We start from the raw sequence: 19164 nt of genomic DNA on the forward strand, positions 1-19164 counted from the left end.
CAGTTTGACTTAATCTTCCATGCAATCTTTTTTTTTTTTTTTTTTGTATTTTTCCAAAGCTGGAAACGGGGAGGCAGTCAGACAGATTCCCGCATGTGCCCGACCGGGAACCACCTGGCACGCCCACCAGGGGGCAATGCTCTGCCCATCTTGGGGTGTCGCTCTGCCGCAATTAGAGCCATTCTAGTGCCTGAGGCAGAGGCCACAGAGCCATCCTCAACGCCTGGGCAAACTTTGCTCCAGTGGAGCCTTGGGTGTGGGAGGGGAAGAGAGAGAGAGGAAGGAGAGGGGGAGGGGTAGAGAAGCAGATGGGCGCTTCTCCTGTGTGCCCTGGCCAGGAATTGAACCAGGGACTCCTGCACGCCAGGCCAACGCTCTACCACTGAGCCAACCAGCCAGGGCCTCCTCCATGCAATCTTAAGTGATACGTACCACTGGTCTTCCATTTTACCCAGATGAGAAAACTGAGGCTCAGAGAGGTTATACTACTTTCCAAATGCACAAGGCGAGTATGGAGATTGAAGGTTGATCTTCAAGTCTGCCTGACTCCAGGAGAGGAACTGGGCAGGGGTGGATGGGGGGCAGGCACAAGTGTCCCCAGGCTGTAGCTGAAGGGGACAACTGGGATATAGGATCTTAACTGCTGACAGGACCAGTAGTGGGATTCAAATATTTTAACAACCGGTGTTCTGACCTAATGTCCATTTTTAGTATACAAAAATGATATACCAAAAGGTAGTTTATTATTTCATGTATTTAATACTTTTTAAATAAGGACAAAAGGTATACAAAACTAGATTATGTTTAAAAATATTAATAAAAAATATTAAATAGCAGCTGACAAAAAAAATAAACCTACTGTAACATATTTCCATATTGCTTCTTGATTGGCATCTTCACCTGTAATTTTTTTCACCTATGGACAGAATGAACATTACTACGGGCACTTAGAATACACTGTTGTGCAGATGAACATTAAAAGAATAAGGAATGCAAGTTTGTGATTTTCACATTGAGCAGCTGCCCAGGCACCCACCTTAGAGAGAACCCTGATTACAAGTGCCATTTTAACAACCAGTTTGCCAAACTCAACAGAAAATTAGTATCGGTTCAGCAAAACCAGCTGAATCCCCCCATTGCTGAAAACCTACCCTTATTTCTATGAGTAGGATTTCTGAAATTAAAATAAATTGCTTTCATTTAGTCATCTGGACTAATCAGTCTTCTAATTAAATCTATCACCTTACTACACTTTAGCTACCCCGACCCCAACCCCACCCAATGAAGGTTTGTGGCAAACCAGTTTGTCAGTGCCATTTTCCCAACATTTGCTCACTTTGCATCTGGTAATTCTTCCACATTTTGGTAATTCTTCCATTATTTCGAACTCTTTCATTACTGTATTTGTTATGGTGGCCTGTGACCAGTGACCTCTGAGAAATCATTCGTGGAAGGAAGCCAACCAATGCAGCAAACTTAATATCCTATTAAGCAATTGCCACAGCCTCCCCAGCCTTTAGTAACCACCATCCTCATGAAGCAAGGACCTTCCACCAGGAAAGATTACAATTCGCAGGACGCTCAGAGAATGGTTAGTTTTTAGCAGTAACACTTTTTAACCAAGGTATGCATATTGTTTTTAACACATAATGCTACTGCATATTTAACAGACTACAGTGTAGTGTAACAACCTTACATGCACTGGGAAACCGCAAGGTTTGTGACTCGCTTTACTGCAATATTCGCTTCACTGGAGTGGTCTGGACCTGAATCTGCAGTATCTCTGAAGTCTGCCTATAATTAAAATCAGATAGTGAAAATTTCCCTATTGAGAGATACTAATAAATAAAATTTTGTTGGTAGGTTGTTTTAACCCCAAGTAGAATATTGCAATTCAATTCTGACATTTATAACCCTGAATTAGCACCAGACTTGATAGGGTTAAGAGCTCAGTTCTCCACCAGACTGTCCCCATTCCAGATGCCAGCTGCAAGTCAGGCCCATTTCTACTTCTGGCTGACTAGTTACACATCTGAGGATTTCTACGATCTCCTCAGTTTCAAGAATTCACTAAAATGATACAGAAGTCAGGAAAGCACTGTACTTAAGTTTTATTATGAAGGACTCAAACAGGAGGACCAGCCAAATGCATACACACACAGGGCCAGATCTGGAAGGAAACAGAGATTCCACACCTCTGTTGCTGGAATGAAGATATGTCACCATCTCAACTGGCACACCAACCAGAAAGTCTCACTGAGCTGTGGCATCTGGAGTCTTAACTGTGTACTACTCAGGCACACGTGACAAAATCATTACCTACATGACTGAATGACTATATCCAATCTTCAGCACACTCAGCACAGGCCTGCCTGAAGCCCCAACCCTCTAAAATAGACCTCTAAGGTCTTTCTTGTGACTAGACCCATCCTAAAGCTATGCAGGGACTCACCACAAGTCACCTCTTTAGAATCACAAAGACATTCCTAAGGTCCAGGAAACCCATGAGTTTTAGAAGCTCCTAGTCAGGAGCCCAAGACAGAGACAAATCTCTTGTTATACTACAGCAGGGCAGGGGACCTGAAAGATCACAAACCACTGTAGTAGAGATGACTTTTTTCACTCACCAAGAACCAATTGTCTAAGACAATGAAGAGACAGCCTCCCAAAACCAGACTGGAATTTTATTGTGTAAAGTTTATAGAAGTTTGACTACTATTCCTTTGTACAAAGTACACAACAAATGGTTTTAAATAAAATGGAGAGAGATGCAAGTCCTATGACAATACTTGATACAACCTGAACCATTTACAGATAGATACACTAAAAAAATTTAAAATATCATCTTTTCTCCAAAGAGTCCACTGAGCATTTCTTAGAGATGGGAATGCCTCCCAGGCAAGGTCACAAAGGCATTTTATTGCCCTCAATGCTGATCTTCACGGCATGTGCAGATCTGCTTTTCTTCCTGATATCTGTGAACTTCCTCATCTGTTTATCCAGGCGACTGATACCCTTCTTGGAGGTCCCCTGAAACTAGAAGTAGGGTAAAACATTAAAGAGCAATTATTAAAATACATGAATCTAGTTTTCTCTCCTGGCTCTGAAATAACCAGAATATGCTTTCATGACTACAGATACAGCAGAGCAAGTATACACAGCAGTGTTAGGAACATACTAAATCCTCAGTGAAGAATAATTCTGTTGTTGTCTGTGCCTTATTGGTAAATTCTGCCTCAGTTTATGGAAATCTCCTAGATGAAAGGGGAAAAAAAATCGACACTATGGTCCCCTACTTCCATCAGATTACATTCTGACTGCATGCTTTTCCCTTTCAGAGACTAATCGTGGAGCCGACCACTTGACACATACACCTTCAAACAGTGCTGGTGTGAAGAGAATGCTGATCTTTGAAGGCAGGCAAGTCATCTGAGAAAAAGCCCAAAGAATGCTGGATGAGGCCAGATGGCCAGCAAAGCAAGAGCATGCAGTGCTAGGAGCTCTGGTGTCACACCACTGAGCCCCTGCGCCAATCACACCCTGGTCTGTACTGTAGCCGGGACAGCTGCAAGAAGTAAATGAGGAAACACTGTTAAACACAAGCACAGAGGCTGGCATGTGATTAGGGCTCAAATAAATATCACTGTGACTATTTCTATTACTTTGCAATCAATGAGACTTAGGTTAAATAAGTATATTTGACACAAAAAGAAAATTAAGTACCTCAATCCAAGGGCTTCCTACTTTTTACATCTCTTCCTGCTTGCCCTTTTGTTTAAAGGTTGATTGATAGGTTATTTCTCTTATATTTTGAAAAGACTGACTGTGGTCTCCAAAAATTTGACATCACTAAGAAATGCTAAAAAGTGTTGCCATTCTGTCGATCACGGTGAATCTTGCTGACTCTGATGTTGCTCACAATCCAACCTTTAAGAATGCTCAATGCTTAACAACACCTGGGTTTTCCTAATTCTTCTCCCTCCATGCTTACTAACGAGTCACCTGTGAAGCTCACTGCAAGAACGCTGAAGGAAGGCAGATCCTGGGTACACTCCAAGGTCAGGGCTAGCATGGTGAAGCTCCTTTGAGTCAAAGAGCCTCCCCAGTCTTAATCCCACCTCTGGACTCAAACTCCACACTCGGATGTAAGCAAGAAGCTCTACAAAAGTGTGAACATCCTAGATTTTCTAGGACTATCCTAATTCTATATATTATTTTATATCAATTTCAATACTTGGCACCAACACCAAGTTAGCAGAGATTCAGATAAGAGAAGCTGTGTTACCATCACCTGAGCAAATACTACCCTTAGGAGAAGGGTGAAGGGGTGGAGGAAGAGGACTTTAAACTTCAGGCGAGAGCCTAGACACTACCGACCTCCTGCAGAACCCAGGCAGCGAACTCCTTCAAGCCCTGACAGTGCTGCAGTCAGACCACACCAAGAGCCTGACCTGTTCAGCTTGCTGCCAACTACCCACCTCCCAGCAGCTCTAGAGCCCAGCCTAGATCTCCTCCTGCCAATCCCAGGACCTTCTCTCAGTCTGAGGCCCCCACCATACAACTGAAATGCACACACTTAAGTCGTGCAGCCCTAAGACTTGAAGCTGCCGGGTGTCTAGGTATCCTAACCTAAAAACTTAACAGAAAATAGTATCTAACATGTTCAACTTAATCACCTTCCTTCTGATTCAGCAACTCCACACCACACCTCAGGATAGCATGCATGTAACGCAGTGTTACTGGCCAGCAGGTTTATCACTGCTTTACCAGCGAACAACCCTGCATAGCATAAAAGATCAACGAGATGGTTCTGCTTTAAAAAATTATGGTACAATTGTATTCTCACACAGCATTATACCACTCCCAAGAATGTCTACTGAAAACAATTTTTACTATGCTAAGTAAAAGACAAACCCAACGAGAATAAAATATGGTCCAGATTTTGCTTAAGAGTTCAAAAAACCGCCTATCCAGGCGGTGGCGCAGTGGATAGTATCGGACTGGGATGCGGAGGACCCAGGTTTGAGAGCCCGAGGTCACCAGCTTGAGCACGGGCTCATCTGGTTTGAGCAAAGCTCACCAACTTGGACCCAAAGTCACTGGCTTGAGCAAGGGGTCACTCAGTCTGCTTTATCCCACAGTCAAGGCACATATGAGAGCAATCAATGAATAACTAAGGCAGGGGTCGGGAACCTATGGCTCGCGAGCCAGATGTGGCTCAATGTTAATGTTAAGGTGTGGTGGGTTTACAAGTGACCATTTTATTTGTCCTTTTTGTATTTAAAAGTTTATATGAAAACATATATTGCTTTTGTCATTTTAATGTTATTTTAAAAGCATTCCATGGACTAAATTATGCATTAACTATATGTAGTGTCAGTTACTACATTATTTAGGAGGGAAAACCAGACCCCAGAGAAAGGAATAAACAAATCATAAAGTCTCATGATAAACCTAGAAGGTGACCTTAATGAGAGGTGATCAAAATTACATACAGTATAATTTTAATTAAAGTAGCAATAGAAAAAGGGCAAAAAATGTGGTAAGTCCTTTTGAATAGTGATTTTTCTTACTATCTCAACATTTTCTATGATTATAATGAGAAAAAGATAAGTTTGAAGCATTCCTAGAGGGAACAGGTTTATTCTACAGTGCTTCATGTTTTCTTATATAATTTCAAAAATAAAAAATGACATACAAGTGGGCAAAAGCAGGTTTGCAGTTTTGAGTATATGAAAGCTTATTCTTGTATTATTTTCCATATGAGAACTGTAAACCTACTTTTCCCCACTCTGCATAAAACAAAAAGTTTCATCTCAAAGCCATTTATTCATTCCAATTTTCTTCCTGAATGTGTTTTCTATTCACTCATCAGTATGGATGCAATGTGAAAGCCCTGAGTGATTGTGCAAGAAGTCTTCCTGAGCTTAAGGACAATACACTGACATGTAAAGGGGACACTAGGACCAAAGGGTCTCCAAAAGCTGGACTCAGGCCTCATTAAATATCAGCACATTATGATCTTAGGAGTGCTGAGGAGAAGAAAAGGGACTCTATGAGAAGTCTCCTCTCCTCAAGCTGTGCCTCTGCTACGGCAGAGTGCATCACCCCATCACTCATGGGAGGGCATGACCAGAACTACAAGCAGCCAACAAGCGCAGGCAGCCCCTCAGCACAAAGGCAGCTTCCACGGATCGCCCACACAAACCGTTTATGATACTTCCTTTGCCACAATGATTCTCAACCTTCACAAATACGTGTGCTGGAGAAGAGAAATATGAGGGGACAAAAGGAGGAAGGAGACAGTGGAAAGCAAAGGTCAACAGAAGCAGGGGTGTTGGGGGAGACACAGATGAGAAGGGGAGGAAGTGCAGATAAAGAATCCAGGGCTCTGGAAGTCCCAGGTTCGATTTCCGGCCAGGGCACACAGGAGAAGCGCCCATCTGCTTCTCCACCCCTCCCTCTCTCCTTCCTCTCTGTCTCTTTCTTCCACTCCCACAGCCAAGGCTCCATTGAAGCAAAGATGGCCCAGGCGCTGGGGATGGCTCCATGGCCTCTGCCTCAGGCGCTAGACTGGCTCTGGTCGCAACAGAACAATGCCCCGGATGGGCAGAGCATCGCCCCCTGGTGGGCGTGCCGGATGGATCCCGGTCGGGCGCATGTGGGAATCTGTCTGACTGCCTCCCCGTTTCCAGCTTCAGAAAAATAAAAAAGAACCAGGGCTCTGAACTAGTTAGTGCTCTTCTACCCTAATTCATTCTCAACAAGGACAGCAGCAGCCCAGTATAGTGAACTGGCAGGAAGATGCTGTCACCCACAAAACAGCTGCCCAGGTACGAGTCACGGTGAAGCCACAGAATGCTTGCAGCATACTCTCAAGAGCACACGAACAAACGTGCTCTACTGAGCTCAGCACAGAAGGATGGTGAGACTCCAAAAGTTGTTTCAATTTCTAACCAATATCAATATGTGTTAATCAAATTTATCTCCTAAATAGTCAGTGTCAGGCTTTACCCAGGGAGTCCTCAAATGCACGCTGCTGAGCCACTGACAAGAGGAAACGAAGGCCTCGCCTCTTTCTGTGTCTGTAAATCAGACCCCTATTGCTCTGGCCCATAGCAAAAGCCCTTTTAATAAAAATGGATACCTGTCACAAAGACCAAAATGTTCATCAGGGAGACAATTACCTGTCGGTCTCTAAGATACCAATGAAGGAGGAGATGATATCCATATCAATTTCTAAGTATTCAAGAGGACCTAACTATCACTAAGTACCAGTTAGCTCATTATCTGGCCTGATCTTGTCTGGTTAAGCAAGCACACACATACACTGTCTTCACTCCACTACTCTGGATAGCTCAAGCCCATGCACAGAGCATGCCTCTTTGGGGATACCTCTCAGATATGCTCTGGTGGGTGGGACCAGGCCTACAGAGGCATCCTGTTGCCTTCAATGCTGAACCTGACAGCACGGTGCACTCGGCTGAGTCGTTTCTGTTCAGCAAATCGCCTCTTATGCTTTTCCAATCGGTTTAGGCCCTTTTTAAGAATACCAGGCTAGAGAGGGTGGTTGGAATGGAGAATAAAAAAAGATTACTGAGAAGTAACAAAGATCACTGAGTACTTAAAGAAGTGACAGAGGAAATGCTGACCCTAAATGTTTCACAGCAGAATTACTTAAAACAGTTAAAGAGAAGAGAACACTGCAGAAGTAGGTGAGTTCTGATTCTCATGGTTTTAAAAAACACGACTATCAGAACACTCTAGGCTCCAAGATTTGGTTGAAATAAAGGAGTAAATTTAAAACTTCCTGACTTGATAACGGTGCTTTGGGTCTGAAGTAAAGCTCAATAGCAATGAATGCTCTGGCTCAATAGAAGCACAGAAAACAGCTCTCCTGAAATCAGATAAACCTCAAGAGCTGAGAAGAGTTACTACATATTGAATAAAAGACAAAACAGTAATTTGCACTTGAGATCCACCTTGCTACCCTCTTCTTGCTTACCCTGGACGACTCCATTTCCACGTTCCACTTGGGCCTGACAACATAGTCCTTGTTTGAGGGCATTGGCACCCTTGCACGGGCACAGAATCCAGGATCTCCAGGTCTAAGAGCCCTGAGAATGAGAAGAACATGCTACTACATAGTCAACAACAGCTGGGCCCACAGCACTCAGACCCATGCCTGTTTCAGAGTTCCTCTGCCCTCCCCTCCCTGTCTCAGCTGGCCTTACCACCCACCCTATCACTACTTCCCTTCCAGGGCCAGCTTTCTCCTTGTCTTTAGTGGATACTATCATTTCAGCTACTTAGGTTAAAACTGTGGCTGGTGTCTTCAAATCTAGCCAACTCCTCCCCCACTAAGTCACCTATTCCTGGCAATTTTGCCCCTGCAAAGTCTTCTCTGCCTCCTGCTTCCCCATCACTGTCTCAGGTGGTTAACTATATCACTGCCTTCAGTTATTCCCCTCCAGCTCCACCTATGCCACGCCAACATCAGCACTCTAAATCAAATCCGGTGACTTCACGTCCCAGCTCAAAAACTTTCTAGGAGATCAGAGGAGTGGAAGTTTATCTTGATTTAAAGCTGCTCAAAATTTGGTCCACATCTATATTTCCCATTTTCTCTCCCATTATCCCAGGCCCCACACTACTGCCCAATGGCTCCAACCCATTTGCCAATCCAAAGAGACTCTGTCCATGCTTACCCTGCATCTTTGCTTGAGCTCTCTTTTTATCTCTAAGATGTTTTGAGAGCATGGGCTATTTTTAATTTGATTTTGTGTTCCCAGAGCTTAACACAGAAGTCTAGTACATAGCAAGCAGTAATAAAATCTTCATTGAATAAACTATTTCTCAATCTTCCTGACATCCTCCAGAGTATCCAATATATGCTCTATGGATAATCAGTACATGTTAACCTGGGAATCACCTCCATTGATGTGAACACACATTATTTCATGGCTCTTTCTCAGAGCAGCAAACACACTACAGGCTAAGAAAAAAATAGACATGAAGCCCTTACTTCTCCTCTCCTGTTAGCACCTTCTCCAGGTCTCTTCGAGGGGTCTGACCACCAGTGCTGGAAAAAAGCAATCAATGAAATATTAGAAGAAAAAAAGAACAAGTGAAATAAACACAAAGCATAATTAAGTCCTTTATACTGGAAAACTAATTCCTAATCTTGCATGCCATGTTTCATTGTTGGTGAATGGTAACTGTCACATTTATAACTAATGACTCTGCCACTGTGGATACAACTGTATCTAGTTTATTGACACAAACCAAACCAATACTATTTTTTCTCCTAAGAATTTGGGAATGGAGGTGGCCCGGTAGCACAATGGATAATGTGTCTGTATGTGAATGCAGATCAGAATTTGGAAATGGGACTGAGAAAGACAAAAGTTTTTTCTATTATACAAGTGATGGAACAGGAAAAGCAATCTCCAGGACTGTAGCAGAGGCCTCAGTCCTCCAGATCAAACCTGGAAGGTCTGGGAGGGTGTGGACTCTCACTTCTACACTCCCACATAAAGTGAGAGGGGATCATGAGCTACAGACAAACGAAGCTGAGAGGAAAGACAAAAATCCTTGCATCTCAGGTTTCCTAATGATCCCTATTTACAGGAAAGCTGAGTTACCGCAGCAACACTAACTCCACTCACTCATACCTGTTCCCTCCTACCTGCTCATCCTTCGACGCTGAGGCATTTGCTCTAGGTCTCTCTGCTCCCGCTCTTCTCTCGTCATTCCTTTGTAGTTTGAGGTCAGACCAAATATAGGCCGAGACCATTCATCTGTAACAAGGAAAATCAATGATTTAGTCCACAAAGTTGTATTCTTCCTACAACTTCCTGACATATCCACACTAGTGTCACCCTATTCTAGGCATCCAGACTATTCTTACCTTATACAGGTAGGTTACAAACGAGACAGGTTCTGTATGTTTGTTTGTTTTTCTTTTTTAAGATTTTATTTATTGATTTTAGAGGGAGGAGAAGAGAAAGGAGCAGAAAGCATCAACTTATAGTAGTTAGTTCTCCTATGTGCTTTGGCTGGGCAAGCCCAGGGTTTCAAACCAGCAATCTCAGATTTTAGGGTCTATGCTTTATCCACTGAGCCACCACAGGCCAGGCTGTAGGTTTAAGTTGAACAGGTGTATTTATCTATTAAATACAACTTAGATGTCTGTCTTAACACAGTATTTATTTTTACTTTCTGTGTGCATAAATACTTAAAATATATTCAAACCTACAGAACCTATCGTTCATAACCTGCAGACTGCCTTACCATTATTTCAGGACCTTTTCTTTTCTTTTCCTTTTTTTTAATTAAGTGGGAGGAAGGGAGGCAGGGACAGACTCCTGCTAGTTCCCCAACTGCGATCCACCTGGTAAGCCCTCTATGGGGCTATGTTCTGCCCACTTGGGGCTTGCTCTGTTGCTCGGCAACTGAGCTAATAATAGCGCCTAAGGCAAGGCCATGGAGCCATCCTCAGTGCCTGGGGCCAACTTCTTGGAGCCATTCAAGCCATGGCTGTGGGAAGAAAAGAGAGAGAGAGAAAGAGAGAGAGAGAGAGAGAAGGGGAAGAGAAGCAGGGGGGAAGGGTGTCACTTTTCCTGTGTGCCCTGACAGGGAATTGAACCTGGGACTTCCACAGGCCAGGCCCACGCTACCATCCAGGACCAAGATCATTTTCACGATAGGCACAGCGTTAATACCCACATCACAACCAGCTACAGCTGATTCAGAAAATTCAGTATAAAGATCGTTTAAACTTGTAACCACCAGAGTTTTAACAAGTCATATATGATTCACTTTGAGAGTCATCAACAAGCTCTGCTGATACTTAATAAATGGCCCTGGCCGGTTGGCTCAGTGGTAGAGTGTCGGCCTGGCGTGCAGAAGTCCCGGGTTCGATTCCCGGCCAGGGCACACAGGAGAAGTACCCATCTGCTTCTCCACCCCTCCCCCTCTCCTCCTCTCTGTCTCTCTCTTCCCCTCCTGCAGCGAGGCTCCATTGGAGCAAAGATGGCCCGGGTGCTGGGGATGGCTCCTTGGCCTCTGCCCCAGGCGCTAGAGTGGCTCTGGTCCCAACAGAGCGACGCCCTGGAGGGGCAGAGCATCGCCCCCCGGTGGGCAGAGCATCGCCCCTGGTGGGCGTGCCGGGTGGATCCCGGTCGGGCGCATGCGGGAGTCTGTCTGACTGTCTCTCCCCGTTTCCAGCTTCAGAAAAATACACACACACACACACAAAAGAAGACAGTCTAATTTCTACTTTACTGAAAATAGAAAATCTTGAAATTTTTCAACCCACTTAAAAAAAAAAGGCCCCTTTGTAAAAATGGCTTAATCTTTAAAAATTACATTTTAATAGTACAGGTGTAGAATCTTTACTTCATTAAATCTAAGATAGCTGCTAAGATGAACATGAAAAAAGTACTACAGGCCTGCTGCTGCTTAGTCAAGTCCAAAGGTGCTAATACTGTGCTTTTATTTTGAAACACAATGTAGCTTTTGTTGCATTTACTACACTATCAAAAACAATAAAAGATCTTTACAGACAGAATATGGGTATTGTCAAACTAATAAGGAAGCAGGGAGTCTTAGGGCGGGTGTTCTGAATACCTTTGGAAACTACCTCTGGATTCAGAATCACTGTGCTAATGAGCCAGGAGTGTGATTTTTCCAGGTAAAGGACTTTATCAATGGGAATATTCTGCTTCTCTCAGTCTATGGCAAAAAGAGGGCCAAAAACCACTGCATAAGAACATCAAAAGTTTATTATTAAATAGGTAGTAATTACAGATTATTAGCAAGATCAAAGGTATACTACTTTTCTGGTTTATTAAAAAATTTAAGTTTTCCCTAAAAGCTTTTGATACTCTTAAAAGTCCCTTTCCAAAACAGAGCATAGGAAGAGGAGGATGAGAACAATGCTCATTTTTTATTTTTAATACTAAAGGATTTCATGAACAATATGGCAACTGATTAGATGAATTTCAGTTAGAGTCCTCTGGTATCATTAAATAAGAACACAAAAGGCTTGGAAGACCATTATAAAAGCAACAATAATAGCAGCAGTGTCTAACATTTCCTGAGGACCCGGTTCTAGGCACTGTGCTTTACCTAGCCTCTCTCATTTAATCTTTACATATATGCAAGGTAAACACAAAATTCTCCATTTTACAGAGGCTTAGAGCTTGAACCATGAGTCCAGGGCTATGCAGTAAGGTAGGTGTTGGACCCAGGATTTGAACCAGGTAAAAACAGTAGGGTCTGTATTATAATGCTTCCCTCACTATATGCTCTTGATCCATAACTAGAAAATGCATCATGTTACTTGCTATATTTAAGATTGGATTGTAGTATCAACTACAAGACCCTGAGAACAGCCCCTGCCAGGAAGATGCTCGGAGACCTGGAGCAGAGCAAGCTGGCTGTGGTGAAATGCCTCAAGAATATCCTTGCCTTCTTTACCCAAAGGCTCAACTAGGCCATGAGGGGAGCAGGAACAAAAGACCGGCCCCTGATTCGCATCACATGTCTTGCAGCAAGATCGACATCGTGGACTTAGGAGTGGAGTGTAAGCGGCTGTGTGGCGAGTTGCTGTACCGAGATTATCAGAAGACTCTACTGAAGCCCTGCAAGCTATTTGGCATATGAAGGTCCTGACCGGAGAAAACCATCCTGGATAACCAGGGCAAGGAGAAGGAAAAATGCAACACCTAGGAGATTTCAGTAAACAGTAGAATCATGCCAACCTAATCTGTGTTAAAATGCTTGGAATGTGGGAGCCGCTGATGATGCCTGTTGTCTGTGTGTCTGACTGAATCCTTTCTTTTCTCAGAGCAGCAAAGCAAAGCCTGGGAACCAGGCCAAATGCCTGCCACTTACCTTAAATTGATCAGCCACTTTGAGATTAAAACCCCTGAAAGCTGCCACACCGTGAAAACAAGGCCTCCTTCACATTAAAGGCAAATTGCGAAAAAAAAAAAAAAAAAAAAAAAAGATTGGATTGTGCCTGACCAGGCGGTGGTGCAGTAGATAGAGTGTCAGTAGGACGCAAAGGAGCCAGGTTCGAAACCCCAAGGTCACTGGCTTGAGTGTTAAGCACAGCTCGCCAGCTTGAACCTAAGGTCACTGGCTTGAGCAAGGGGCCAGTCACTTAGTTTGCTGTAGCCCCCAGGTCAAGGCACATATGAAAAAGCAATCAATGAACAACTAAGGTGCCACAACGAAGAACTGATGCTTCTCATCTTTCTCCCTTCCTGTCTGTCCCTTTCTGCCTGTCTGCCTGTCTGTCTCTCTCACACACACATAAACACAAAAATATTGGATTGCATAGGTCAATATACTGAGAAGAGTTTTAAGTCTAAGAGGGAAAAGCTGGTACTTATAAGAAATTACCAAATTTTTTTTCTATTCACTGATTCATTTTAAATGAATAATAGTGTTGATACAGTTAGCTTTTATATACACATTAATACCAAAAAGTGTACATACTGATTAGTTTCCCTGCCATGTCCTTGTTGGACCTTGACTCCTTGGGATGTTTGTAGAGATACATCACTGCCCGTCCGATCCCACTGTGCTTCAGGGTCTCTTGGCTCACACTGGGCAACTGAGAACATAAACACACACACACACATGCATTAATCACTTGGAAACTGGCAGTCCTTCCATCTATTCTAGAGGATCCTCAGCCTGGTTCATTCACAATAAAATGAGTAACAAAAAAAACCCTCCATTTTCAGGATCTACAGACACTGAACACAAAGATATTTTGTGTTCACATCAAGAGTTGTGAGTTCAGTATTTCTTCTAAGTCCAAGTAAAAATTAACAGCATGAGGACACAATACAGCTCCCTGTAGGTCGGTTACCAGAAACGAGAACACCTAGCAAACAGGAGGTTCCTGTAGAAGTGAAGCAGCTTGCCCAAGGTGACACAGCCATGGGAAAGTGGCCTAGCTCAGAAGTCCAGTGCAAGTTTACCTGATTCTGACACTGATGCTCTTTTTACTTCAAATTCTTCCCCAAACACACTGTACTACACTACTCTACAGATTAACCACAGCTACTCCGGGATCTATTTCCTTCAATAATACAGGTACATAAAGTTTATCAGGTCTCTTTTTTTTAAGAGAGGGGAAGAAAAAGGAGGGAAGAGAAAGAGTGATAGAGAGAGAGAGAGAGAGAGAGAAGCATCAACTCGTTCTACTTTAGTTGTACATCCACAGATTGCTTCTCATATGTGCCTTGACCCCAGGCTCAAGCTGGCAACCCCAGGACTCAGCAAGTGACCCTGGAATCGAGCTGGCGACCTTGGTGCTTTGGGTCGACACTCTATCCACTGAATCACCACCGGTCAGCTGACAGGCTTTCCTTTATACTCATTTTATTTTGGTATGTTCCCTAAAAATATACTGAATAAAGCCCTTGTTCTGGCAGGTTATGGCAGAGAAAACGTATAAATGCATGGAAAATACAGAAGCTGCAGTAATACAAAACATACTAGAGCAGTGGTAGTCAACCTGGTCCCTACCGCCCACTAGTGGGCATTCCAGCTTTCATGGTGGGCAATAGTGGAGCAACCAAAGTATAAATAAATAGATAAGATTTAACTATAGTAAGTTGTTTTATAAAGATTTATTCTGCCAAACTTAGTGAAAATCCGACATAAAGTACTTGGTAAGTAATTATTAGTATATGTTTTAACTTGCTGTAACTCTACTTTATAAATTTTATAAAGTAAAGTTACTTCCCTACTTTCTAAATCACCATTACTGTGGAGCCGGTGGGTGGTTAGAGAATTTTACTACTAACAGAGATACAAAAGTGGGCCGTAAATATAAAAAGGTTGACTACCCCTGCACTAAATAATTAATGAAGAGCAAACAGATTATCTGCCTTTAACCTCTTGCAGAATCTTCAACAGCTCTTCTCGGATCTTCAGTGCTGGCAAACTCCTGTCTGGTAGAGGTGAGAGCCACTCTTTGATGGCAGACATCACACCACTGTCAATAAATGTTTCTTTAAGGTCCTGCCTGCAAAAATAATTAAAAAAAAAAAGTCAAGTCTATGTATGTTTGGGCTACTATATCTTCCTTTGATTTTCTTATTTAGTGATGTTTTCAAAAATTCTTCCTACAGAGTTACTCATACATTCATTCTTTTTTTTTTTTTTTTTTTTAACAGAGACAGAGTCAGAGAGAGGGATAGACAGGGACAGACAGGAACGAAGAGATGAGAAGCATCAATCATTAGTTTTTTGTTGCGTATTGCGACACCTTAGTTGTTCATTGATTGTTTCTCGTATGTGCTTGACCATGGGCCTTTAGCAGACAGAGTAACCCCCTTGGACCTTGGGTCCAAGGGGGTGACTTTTTGCTCAAACCACGAGCTCAAGCTGGTGACCTCGGGGTCTCGAACCTGGGTCCTTGGCATCCCAGTCCAACGCTCTATCCACGTGCCACCGGCTGGTCAGGCACCAATATTTATTCTTCACTGAATACCTTATTCACAGGTTTCAAAAGCAGTATGAAAATTAGTCCCTATTTTCAAAGACTTGAAAGGCAAAGATGACTTGTTAAAAACAAAACAAACCCAAATCACACAAGAGTAGGTTAATGCTAATATAAGTGGAACAAACACTAAGATAACGAACTCCAATTATTACAACTACAAAGCCAATGTTTAATCTATCAGAACAGTGATTCTGACACTGTTCAGGTGAAAGAAAACTCAGAACTGCAAGACACCAGGGAGAATACCATTCGCCTATTAGAAAAAATACCAACAAAATACTGATGGTTAAATTCCACTTTATGCACTGTCCTAGAATCAATTATGTTAACAGAAAACATGACAATATTATGCATAGGAAGTCTGCCACAGATCATTCGGTCTGTTGGGATAAACAAAGGCAGCAATTTTCTAGTAGAAATCCTAGACAATGCTATTAGAGCATTGGTGTGCTAATGCATTTCTCTACAGACATTATAAGTATGCTGTGGCTAGGTTCAAGGAAAAATCAAATTATTACAGCAAGTGAGCAAAACAATGAGAGATCTTGGTTAACAATGATCTAATCAAAGAAGGGTCATTCCAGAGGGACCAATGACAGTTCATGATATAACAGGCCACATGTGCCTTGCGTAGTGAGTGCTTTAGGCTCCCAGAATGTGCTCTGTTCTCATTCACAGTGGCAAAACAGATGTAATTTTTACTAGACAAAAAACTGTCTATAAAGAACAAAATTAGTGGCTTCCAAGTTTTTCTTTCATTAGTATCAGTTTGCTATTAGTTGTTTGCATCAGGCATCAAAGTTTAAAAGAAATCTGTGAGACTTAAGTAACATAATATAGAAAATTCTAGTCATTATTGTTTTTCTATGAATTGATAAAAAGCAATCGTTCTTTAATATCTCTATCCCAGTACATAATTTGACTACCACTCCATTAAAAGGAAAATTTTTTTTTCAATAAAATACTTACTTTTTAAGGTGCATAACCACAGTAGGTAATAATGTTAATTTTTTCAGTGCTGGTTTTTTTTGATTGTTCAACTGTCTGTCTTCCTATCCAGGAAGAAGATTTAAAAAAAAGAAAAATGTCATTGTTTAATAACAAGTTACAACCACTGTAAAATAAAGCAGCAATTTCTAAGAAACAATTTTTCCTACAAGAAAGGAAATTAAGTTAGAAGTGGACCTTTGGTAGAGCCCCAAATTCTGTATCTATGTCAATCAAACACATAAAACTACTAGAATAGCTTTAACAATTACAAATTGAAACAATCCTAATTTAAAATACTGGCATAACTTTAAAATTTCAGAGTTCATTTAAGGTACAACATCATACCTGGAAAAATTTGGGTTATCATCAGAAATAACTTTCCTGCTAGGAGGAGTGTATGATAATGGAATGCTATTAAAGAGTTCCAGTATTTACTTGAGCATTTTTTAAGTTATGAAAAATATCAAATTCTACAAACAGTAAACAGAAAAATATACTTGGCATGTACATTTCAACAATTAAACACACCTGGTCAGTCTTATTTTAGCTATTAGTCTAGCTATTTCCACTCACTCAACCTTGAATTAATTCAAAACAAATCCTAGACCAATACCACTGAATGCATAAATACTTCAGCAAGTGTTTCCAAAAGATCAGAACTTGTTTTTAAATGTAATACTTGGTCAATTAAAAATAGGGAAGAATTTTAACACACAATGAGTTAAATGCAATCGCTTAATCAGAGGCAAAACAATGACATAAGTTTATAACATAATAAACATGAGTTAATTATTTTTTTATATGTGAAGGAACATCAAACTTTGTGGTAAACCAGCCAACCTTGAGAGCAAAATCATTCCCCCATAAAAAGGCTCTTTTCACTTTTTTCTAAACATGTTACTAAGCAATTACAATTATTTCCGAGCTTAAAATTTAGAACAGTAAATACTTCATTACAAAAAACCAAGTGTTTTGAATATAGTTTATTTTAACCCTTTGAGTAGCACGAATGTTCATGTACGTCCTCATGCCTCCTGACCATCCAGACTACGATCGATTTATTTTTAAAATGTGTAAGGCAACATTAAAAAAAAGGCGAATGTATGTTCTTCTTGTTTCCACAAATTGGTTATCAAACAAATATAATTTTAAGTTAATAAAACTGGAACTAATTTCATTTTTTGAAAACAAAACAAAAAAACAACAAAAACCCTCAATCCTGGGGGTCAGTGAGCATGAAAAAAACTCACTACTCAAAGGTTAAGCCAAGGGTTAAGCTAAAAGACAAACGAACAAGCCACACTAACAGTGCCAGAAAATAGGTGGCGCTGTGGGAGCCGCTCACCTCAGCAGCCTCATTCATCTTGGTGATCATGGCGCTCACCACATCATCCGCATCGCTTATGAAAGTACCGCCATCACGATTGCGTCTGCGCTTGCCGCTCATGCTCTTTTTCCGCTGCAACATCATCTCAAAATCCGACAGAAAGTCCATGCTAGGCAGTAACACAAAATCAAGTAATATACAAACTGCCTTTTAAGTATACATTTCCTCTGACCACAGTTAAGAACCACTAACTTTCTTAACCCCAAGCCAATGGAGTGCTACCTTCTTTTAAAGTACAAATACTTGTAACTTGCTTCTACAAGAGTATGTGATCCTAGAGTTCAAGTTCAACCTCTGTACTGTTATACACTTAACACTACTGGCCCTAAACTTTTCATACACCATATTAACACTTCACATATCAGCTTGAGAAACAACATTTCAAATTTCAAGTTCTCTTCCAGGGGACACTGCCTTGATTCCATGGTTCAGTTTTTAGCTACACTGCCTTTTGGGAGAAGATAAGAGAAATATTTGATCATTTGGGTATTTTTGTCTTCTATAGCTTAAGTAGAAAAAAAGAAAAATAAACTGCTGCTTCTCAGTGATACAACTAAAACATGATGTGACTGGGCATCTATAGACCTGCTGAGAGCCTCAGACCTTTACAGGTTTGCCCTAAACCACTGAAGAGAAAGATAACTCCTGCTCTGCCACTAACATATGAGATGTGATTTAAGTGATCATTTAATTTTCAAAGAAACTACAAAACTCCGTCAGCATGTCACAAAAATTAAAAAGAAAACTAGTTTTTTAATCATTATTTTGACAACTGTAAGCAGTAGCTAATGAATCACTCCATGTTTGGCATCTTTCAGGATAACAGATTTTTCTGAACATATTACAACCATCTCAACAAAAGTATGTAAAATACAATCAAGTAATATTTTAAAATTAAGACTTTAGCTTTATTCTCATCAGGACCACCAATCAGCTTTTCTTAGCACATTTTCTGAAGAGCTTACTTGGTGAGATATAAATTTAGAGCCCAGTACCATGGAACTCCACAGATTATGACAGCTGAGCACAGGGCAAATAAAAAGAGCAAATCATTTTTGGACAGCACAGTATATGAGAAGTAGAAGGGAGAAAAATGAACGGATTCCTTCCTATACTTAATCAGAAGCCAAAATAAAAACAAAGTTTGATAGTCTCCCATTTTTATATTCTATTTAAAAAACTTCCTTTTGGCCTGACCAGGTGGTAGCACAGTGGACAGAGTATCAGCCTAAGATGCCGAGGACCCAGGTTCGAA

The 19164-nt window shown here is 41.4% G+C and overlaps 1 protein-coding gene across 6 annotated transcripts in view; it reads right to left on the minus strand.

Annotated features, from left to right (window-relative positions):
- Positions 1-866: 866 nt before the first annotated feature.
- IWS1 (interacts with SUPT6H, CTD assembly factor 1) overlaps positions 867-19164 on the minus strand; it is a 49419-nt gene continuing 31121 nt past the window's right edge. For 3 of the 6 annotated variants that reach the window (XM_066280382.1, XM_066280379.1, XM_066280384.1), the window contains exons 7-14: positions 17868-18018; positions 16502-16584; positions 14923-15052; positions 13510-13627; positions 9689-9800; positions 9026-9082; positions 8006-8117; positions 867-3036 (exon numbers count right to left, since the gene is read on the minus strand). In XM_066280382.1, coding sequence (XP_066136479.1) covers positions 2905-3036; positions 8006-8117; positions 9026-9082; positions 9689-9800; positions 13510-13627; positions 14923-15052; positions 16502-16584; positions 17868-18018 — 895 coding nt within the window. In that variant the 3' untranslated portion in view covers positions 867-2904. Of the gene's footprint in view, positions 3037-7409; positions 7558-8005; positions 8118-9025; positions 9083-9688; positions 9801-13509; positions 13628-14922; positions 15053-16501; positions 16585-17867; positions 18019-19164 lie in introns of those variants that run through there. The other 3 variants (XM_066280381.1, XM_066280383.1, XM_066280380.1) reach the window with 2 other exon arrangements.

The sequence above is a fragment of the Saccopteryx bilineata genome, chromosome 5, assembly GCF_036850765.1.
Source record: "Saccopteryx bilineata isolate mSacBil1 chromosome 5, mSacBil1_pri_phased_curated, whole genome shotgun sequence".
Lineage (NCBI taxonomy): Eukaryota > Metazoa > Chordata > Mammalia > Chiroptera > Emballonuridae > Saccopteryx > Saccopteryx bilineata.